General features: G+C 41.4%; 1 protein-coding gene across 1 annotated transcript; it reads left to right on the forward strand.

Moving 5' to 3' along the window:
* The first annotated feature begins 2,772 nt into the window (after positions 1 to 2,772).
* LOC118818281 (extracellular calcium-sensing receptor-like) lies at positions 2,773 to 7,901 on the forward strand. The gene is made up of 6 exons (XM_036585500.1): positions 2,773 to 3,008; positions 3,251 to 3,551; positions 3,669 to 4,445; positions 5,054 to 5,278; positions 6,747 to 6,870; positions 6,988 to 7,901. The coding sequence occupies exons 1-6, from the start codon at positions 2,773 to 2,775 to the stop codon at positions 7,899 to 7,901; spliced, it is 2,577 nt and encodes an 858-aa protein (XP_036441393.1).
* Positions 7,902 to 8,361: the final 460 nt, after the last annotated feature.

Here is an 8,361-nt window from a genome sequence, read left to right on the forward strand (position 1 = left end):
CTGCTCCCTGATTTGAATACTACTTTCTGATGGGCTAGCTGAATCCATACAGCCATCCTTGCAAGGGTTTCACCACCAGCCACAGGCTTCACACTCACATTGACCCCAACTACACACACAAACAACCTGCACCCCAAACAAAATAAAACTTAACCCACACATACAAACAACAAAATGAACAATATTTTTCAGTAGGGCCCATGCCTACTATAAGCCTTCACATGTGGCCGCTCACGTGGCCGTGATTCCTAAGCTTCACTGTGGCATCATTGGCCAGTGGTTGGTCCACAGCCCCCCTTCAAATATCGACTGTCTAAGGGACCCACTAGCTTGAGCCAAGTCCATGGGCATGCAGAAATGCAGAGAAGCCTGGTGCCACATCCTTACAACCACAGCTCCCATGGCGGATTTCCCCACATCATGCTATATTAAGTCCCATGCATTTCTTCACTACCCACCTTGTGGTTAATGCTGCCATGATTGCAGCTTGTGTGCAGGTTTCCACCCTCCATACCCAGCTGTGTGAGGTGCCAGAACTAAGATTTCTGCAAGTGGATGGCAAGTTGATTATGGACACAGAGGCTAGTGACAAGGGCATCAGTACCATCCTTACAAGTACAGAAGGGTAATTAAAGCAAGCAAGAGTGAAATTACTGCATAACGTTGAGGGAATTGCTGGCTGCTTATGTGTGACTGCTCCAGTTCCAGCTCTACCTGTATAGTGCTTCCTTCGTGCTGCACACTGATCACACCTTGTTGACCTGGCTCGTGAAGTTCAAAAAGCCAGAGGGCCAGGTGGTGAGGAGGATTACAGACATGTTTCATAGGGGGCTAGTGTGGAGACCTTAAAGCAGCTGCATTGCAAATTTAACTGGCCTGGCTGCCGCTTGGACATCGAGCTCTATGTGAGCTCTACTTCTGCTCCAGGGCCCCAATGGAATGAGTAGTTGTGTACGCCCTGGTCCCCTTTCCCACCACCAAGGCCAGGACCTGCTACGTGTGCATGGCCTTGGATTATTTTACTAAATGGCCCAGGATTTATCTGGTCCCAGAACAGAGAGTGCCCATGATGGTGGAGCAGCTAGTTTTAGAGGAGATCTTCTGTTAGGTCAGCATGCCAGCGGAGCTCCGCAGTTCCTGGAGGGGGGGCAGAGTTTCGAGTCAGCAGTCATGACTGAGATTTGCAACTGGCTGTGCACCCGGAAGACTCGGACCGCACCGCTCCACCATCAGAGTTATGGTCTCATGGAGAGTTTTAACTGAACACTCACTACTCAGTAGGCCATCGTCACTAACCAGCACCAGTGCCTTTGGGACAAACATTTGCCCCTGGTCCTGGTTGCTCACTGTCTTGCTGTTCAGGAGTCAGTGGGGTTCACTTCATCTCTCTTTATATTCGACTGATCTCAGAAAGCGTACAGAGTTGGTCTTTGGGAGCCCATCGAGGATGGAGGAGGACAGAGTTACAAGAGGTGTATGCCAAGGAGCTCCGCGACTCTCTCCATGCTATGCACCAGCTTACTCGGAGCCATCAGGGTGAGGCCTGGGCCCACTAGAAAAGGACTTGTGGCTCGCGCTGTCAAGGACAACTGCTATTGCCTAGTGCACCAGCGTGGCTGTACAACCCATGCCATAGGAAGTGGCTTTGCCCTAGGCTGTAGTCTGGGAGGGTCCCTGTGTGGTAAAAGAACGCCTGGGTGAGGTGGTGTAGCACGTTTGGGTGTGGCAGCAGACTGTTGAAGTTCATAGGAACTGACTTGCCTTGTACAGGCCTTATGAATGGGTGACCATGCTGGGCCAGGTGGAGCCATGGCATTAGGGGCATCACCCTGAAGAGGCCCCCAGTGCTCATTCCAACCAGGACAGTAAACATTCTGAGAGCCCTGCTGCAGTGAGACTGTGGTGGAGGCAACCCCTTCTGTGCACTTAAAGGACATTGATTAAAAAATGTGTGTCACTGGGATTGGTGACCATTAAATGAGGTGATATGCATTCTGCCTCTGGCCACCTTGCCATTGGAGCTTGTATAAGTGCATGGAAAAAGGCCATAAGAATAGATATAATAGGTAGCATGTGCTTTGTAGACTAATAGGTAGCATATAAATGTCCCTCTTTAAATGACATTTGTTGTGTTTAATGTTGCTATTTATTGGGATTGAGGTGTGTTTATGTGTTTTATGTGCTTTAGTGTATTGTGGCATGGGTATAGTTGGTGTGGGCAAGTGTTGACCATAAGTAGAAAGCGTTTGGCTAGGAGTGAACTTTTTTTCTATTTAAATTACATTTCAAGTGGCTTTCCTGCTTTGTTACTTTTACAAAGATCATTTTTGAGCAGACATTTTGGTTGTACCTGACTTTTCTTCTAAGCAGTGCCACAATATTTAATGTTTATCTTGAATGATGTTTCATTCTTTTAGATAAGACAGATAAAGTTGGCACTGAATATCACCAAATAAAATGTGCAAAAATTCAAAGTTTAAGTTGTGGATAACTGTGACCGGCTGCTGTTAAGCACAAATGGCCTCAAGCGCATATTTCCTGGAGATGATTGGGCTTGCAGTAATTTAGCTTAGTGTCGTTATTATTTTGATGATATCACTATTACACCAGAGACAAACAAATAAAAAAAAAAATTCCATAACTGCAATTACTATTCAAGACATAATCAGGCCTCCTGAGTCTGAGCTCACACCCACAGTGTATCACAACAAGGTGGCTATTTAAATGCAGTCATCCTGGCCTGCAGAGAGCTGTGGAACTAAGAAGCATGTCATGCAGCTCACATCAGGACTGATGACATTTGTATCAATGCTGGGGATAATTGGGCTCAGTCCAGCACCTTGTACAACTGACCCAGTCAGCTGTAGGCTGTGGTCTGAGCCTCAGATGCCTGGTCTGTCAATGAATGGAGACTTTATAATGGGAGGGATTTTTTCTATTCATTTCACGACGAGTTCAGAGCAGAACACCTACACCAGACAGCCACTGCAGCCACAGTGCTCTGGGAGGTCTGTCTGTGAGTGTAGGGAGAATTACAAACAAATGATACTAATTGAACTGACAATTATTGTAGTCCTGCGCTACTTATTGAGTTAGTGACCTCTAAAAATATTTAGTAAAACAGAGAAACCTATTGTTTTATTATTATTATTATTATTATTATTATTATTATTATTATTATTATTATTATGTATGTCTGTAAATGTTCTTATTATATAAATGTTTCAAATATATGAATGTTTCTGAACAGTTTGAATTTCAGGGCGCTCCGCATCGTCCGTGCCATGGAGTTCGCAATTCACGAGATCAACAGCAGAACAGATCTCCTGCCGGGAATCACGTTAGGATACCAGATACACGACTCGTGTTCTGCAGTGCCGATGGCTGTTAAAGTTGCATTTCAGTTTGTAAACGGCATGGAACCATTTTTCAATGATACTGATTCCTGTTCAAAATCTGCAGCTGCAGCTGTTCCTGCTGTCGTGGGAGATTCTGCTTCCACTTCATCAATTAGTGTGGCGAGAACTCTGGGTCTTTTTGGAATTCCACAGGTACATGTAGGCTGCACCGATTCTTGCCAAAACAGGTTTGCTGTTATTTGTGTTTGTAATAAGTGGTGAACCATCATATTATAACCATTCTTTTTACTTTTCTATACTGGATATCAGGTGAGTCCCTACGCAACCTGCGCATGTCTGAGCGATAAGCATCAGTTTCCTGCCTTCTTCAGGACCGTGCCTAGTGACCACCACCAAGCGGCTGCGCTAGCAAAAATAGTCAAGCATTTTGGCTGGACATGGATTGGGGCAGTGCGCAGCGACTCAGACTATGGAAATAATGGAATGGCGTCGTTTCTAAAGGCTGCGCAGGAGGAGGGCATCTGTGTGGAGTACTCCGAGTCCTACTACAGAACACAGCCGCGCAGTAAACTGGAGAGAGTGGCAAACGTCATCCGCAGATCAACAGCCCGGGTAATAGTAGCGTTTCTTGCTGCAGGTGAAATGAGGTTTCTGTTGGAGGAACTGGCGAGACAGCCGCCACCTCCCCTTCAGTGGATCGGCACCGACGCCTGGATCATAGAAACAGAGTTTCTGCGCTTTAACATGTGCGCTGGGGCGATAGGATTTGGAGTCCCCCGCTCAGTGATTCCAGGTCTTCGTGAGTTTCTTCTGGATCTCTCTCCAGAACAAGCACTGAAATCGCCTCTGCTAACGGAATTTTGGGAGAGCTCGTTCAGCTGTAGCCTAAAAGGCTCCTCAGAGGGCGCGCGGGAATGTGACGGCAGTGAAGATATCCGCGCGCTGCTGAACCCATATACAGACACGTCGCAGCTGCGAATCACTATCATGTCGTATAAAGCTACGTATGCCATAGCGCATGCCATCCACGGTGTTATCTGTAATGACACGCAGTGCGACAAGAGCGCTAAATTCGCACCATGGCAGGTATAAAACTATTACATTTATAAACAGCATCCCAGCTTGCCTTTTAATTGGCATCAACATGATTTTATTATATTTTAATTTGTATTAAATTTGCTAATTGGGACTTGACAACCGGGCTATGTTGTTATTTTATTTCAATTTAAAACTCACTTGTTGCTTCACGAGTAACACCGATATCACAGTCATGTTGCAATACATAAAAGTGACAGTGTTTTAGCCAAAATGATCAGAAGTATAAAAGCAGATTTCCCTAACCATAGACTTCGTAGGTTTAGTATTTCATCCTCCGAAATATTTTTTCCCATAACTGACAAAAAATTTCTAGGACATGAGCAAATTAAAAGGTTTGACTCTCTGGTTAATTTAAGAAAAGAGCACAGAATGAACAGACATCACTGTCCTGTCTTATTTTTATATTATTTTCATGCTTTCAAAGTTTTGGAACAACATTTGTCACCACGATAGTATGAACCATACAATCCTTCACAATAAATCACAGTGTCAATATTTGTCCATAATAAACTAATATATTTATTAATGCTCTAAAAAAAATGATTGGACTTCACGGTTCAAAATGACAGTTTTTAAAAACATCTGTGTCACTGCAGATACTCGACCAGCTCAAGAGAGTGAACTTCACTACAAAGAATGGTTTTCAGGTCTCATTTGATTCCAGTGGTGATCCTGCGGCCGTCTACGATCTCATAAACTGGCAATTTAAGGAAGATGGTGGGCTGGATTTTGTGACTGTGGGCCACTATGACTCATCCAGACGAAGAGGACAGGAGTTCAGTATGAGCAGAGCTATCAGCTGGCTGGGAGGACAGACAGAGGTACAGTACAACACTTTCCGTACTCTTTTACTGTTAACAAAAAAGTTCACAAAAGTGAAAATTATTAAGACAATCAGTTACATTAATTATTGCCTAAAAAGTCTGTTAAAAGGCTTCTTTCACAAAATCAGAAATTCAAAAATTTCAAAATGTCAAGTTATATGTTAATTACACATATATATTTGATTTACATAACACTTAAAGGACAATGAAAAGTGACACAAATACATTAAGCTGAGGTAACTAAAATATTTTTGCTTTCAGTAATAAATTAAATCAGTGATTTAAATTAATAATTTACAGTAACTAAAAACTCAAACTTTCATAAATGATTACTCAAATATTTTGTGGCATTCATAAACTAACTGAAAACAAAACAAATTGAGTACTACTTATTCAAAATAAAAACATGTAATGAATGGACATACAATAAATAAATAACTGTTACTTTAACTCCTGTGCATTGTTGGCTAATGCCAGGCCTACAGGACACTGAGATAGATATAAAGAACTCTAGAGTAGCAAACAATAAATAAACTATAAATAACAAGCATTTGACTACAAAACAATCAATGTTCACAGAGGGTTTCATTGCTCTTGTGCTTTTCTTTGCTGTCTAAATAGATGTGACAGCTAATTGTTGACCTTTATAGTTGTAACAGAGACTTGACTGGTAAACTGCAACGCAAAACATTATCATGGTTATGGTAATTACATGTAATAAACATTAAAACCTAAACTTTAGCATGAAAATAACCTGTTATAAAATGAAAAAAATTGAAAAATAAGGACTAACAGAAACCAGCAAGCTTATTAACGTGATTCTACATCAGGAATGAAATTCCTTCAAATATTATTCAAGTGCTAAGATTTTTTATACATAAAATGGCAAATAAGGTTCTACCAAGTAAAAAGTTACCAACAGAAATATAAAAGAGCTTGACACAATAAACATAATGTATGTAAATAAACAAAGAAAAGAAAATGAATCGCACTCAATTTGTTTACTTCAGTACAAACCCATTTCCAAAAAAGGGACTCGGTGCACAGTGTAAACTAAACTAGGTGAGGAGGTCTGGACTGCCAGCAGGCAAAAAGAAAGACTCAGCCTCTCTGGGATGCTCTTTTTATACCCAGTCATGTTACTGACCTGTTGCTAATTAAACTCATTAGTTGTGAGATGTTCCACCAGGTATTTTTTTGGTACTACACAACTTTATCAGTCTTTTGTTGCCCTTGTTCCAACTTTTAGGAACGTATTTCAGGCACCAATTTCAAAATTGGCAATGTATTTTCAAAAACAATACAATATTTCAGTTTCAACATTTGAAATTTTGAAAATATTTCACATTCTCTTCACTCAACTGGGGTAAAAAGTGTTGACCAAGGAAAATATTCATCTGTACATAGCATTGTGATTTTTTTTTCACAAACAATAAATTAATTGTGTTAGTTTAATGTTTTTCAGGTACCAAGATCTGTGTGCAGTGAGAGCTGTCCTCCAGGAACCAGGAAGGCTGTGCAGAAAGGAAAGCAAGTCTGCTGCTATGACTGTATACCATGTGCAGAAGGAGAGATCAGTAATAAGACAGGTTGGATGTCACAATACAGTGGGCAATTTTGTTAGGGACAGTCACAGTTTAGTTGCTTTCTTTCTTTTGTGGTTCTTTCCAATATAAGATTTTGAATACTGTCTTCTAATCTCTTAGACTCTTTGAATTGTGTGCCCTGCTCTCCTGAGTTCTGGCCCAACACCCAGCGAGACAGCTGCCTCCCCAAGCCTGTGGAGTTCTTGTCCTGGGATGACACTCTGAGCATCATACTGACAGTGTTCTCCATCACTGGGGCCTTCATAGCTGTTAGTGTGACTGCTGTCTTCTTCAAACACAGAACGTCTCCCATCGTCCGAGCGAACAACTCAGAGCTGAGCTTCCTGCTGCTCTTCTCATTGACTCTGTGTTTCCTCTGCACACTTACTTTCATTGGTCAGCCCTCTAAATGGTCCTGTATGCTGCGCCACACAGCGTTTGGGATCACCTTCGTCCTCTGCATCTCCTGTGTTCTGGGGAAAACAATAGTGGTGTTAATGGCCTTCAGAGCTACACTTCCAGGCAGTAATGCCATGAAATGGTTTGGGCCTCCACAGCAGAGACTCAGTGTTCTCACCTTCACTCTCATACAGGTCCTTATTTGTGTGCTTTGGTTGACAATATCTCCTCCTCTCCCCTTCAAAAATCTAAATCACTACAAGGAAAGGATAGTACTGGAATGTGCATTAGGTTCAGCTATAGGTTTCTGGGCTGTGCTGGGTTATATAGGATTTCTGGCTCTTTTGTGTTTTATTTTGGCTTTTCTAGCACGGAAGCTGCCTGATAACTTTAATGAAGCCAAGTTCATCACATTCAGCATGCTCATATTCTGTGCAGTGTGGGTTACCTTTATCCCAGCTTATGTCAGCTCTCCTGGAAAGTTCACTGTAGCTGTAGAGATATTTGCCATTCTGGCCTCAAGCTTTGGTTTGATTACTTGTATTTTTGCTCCCAAGTGTTTCATAATCATGTTTAGGCCAGAGCAGAATACCAAGAAACACCTTATGGGTAAAGTTCCCTCCAAGTCTCTTTGAGTCTCTCACAGAAACTGTATATGTAGCACTGTAGTTCAGCACTCTATATGAAATGTGCTGATTGCTGGTTAAATTTATATGCACTAAATTGCTTCACAAATACATCTTTTTAATTAAACTGTATTTTATGTTGTATTTTTATAAATATGTGTAAGGTCTCTGTCACACAAAAGCCCCCATTTTTGTTGTCATCTTTTTACTTCATATGAAATCTATATAGAAATTGTCCAAAATATTTGGAAAACCATATTGCTACATAACTTAAATTACAATTTTAGAGTGTAATTGATTTTCTTTCTGCTGTAATGTTACACTTGTAGAGATACAATTTTATTTTTTCCGACAGCAATGATAAGTAAGCATTTCACATATACCACTTAAATAATGCCAAATTAAAATGAATTATCTATGAAACTTTCTTTTTAATGCTTCTATAGCAAAATGGAATCCCTAGGATCAT

The sequence above is a fragment of the Colossoma macropomum genome, unplaced genomic scaffold (genome assembly GCF_904425465.1).
Source record: "Colossoma macropomum unplaced genomic scaffold, Colossoma_macropomum, whole genome shotgun sequence".
Classification (NCBI taxonomy): Eukaryota; Metazoa; Chordata; class Actinopteri; order Characiformes; family Serrasalmidae; genus Colossoma; species Colossoma macropomum.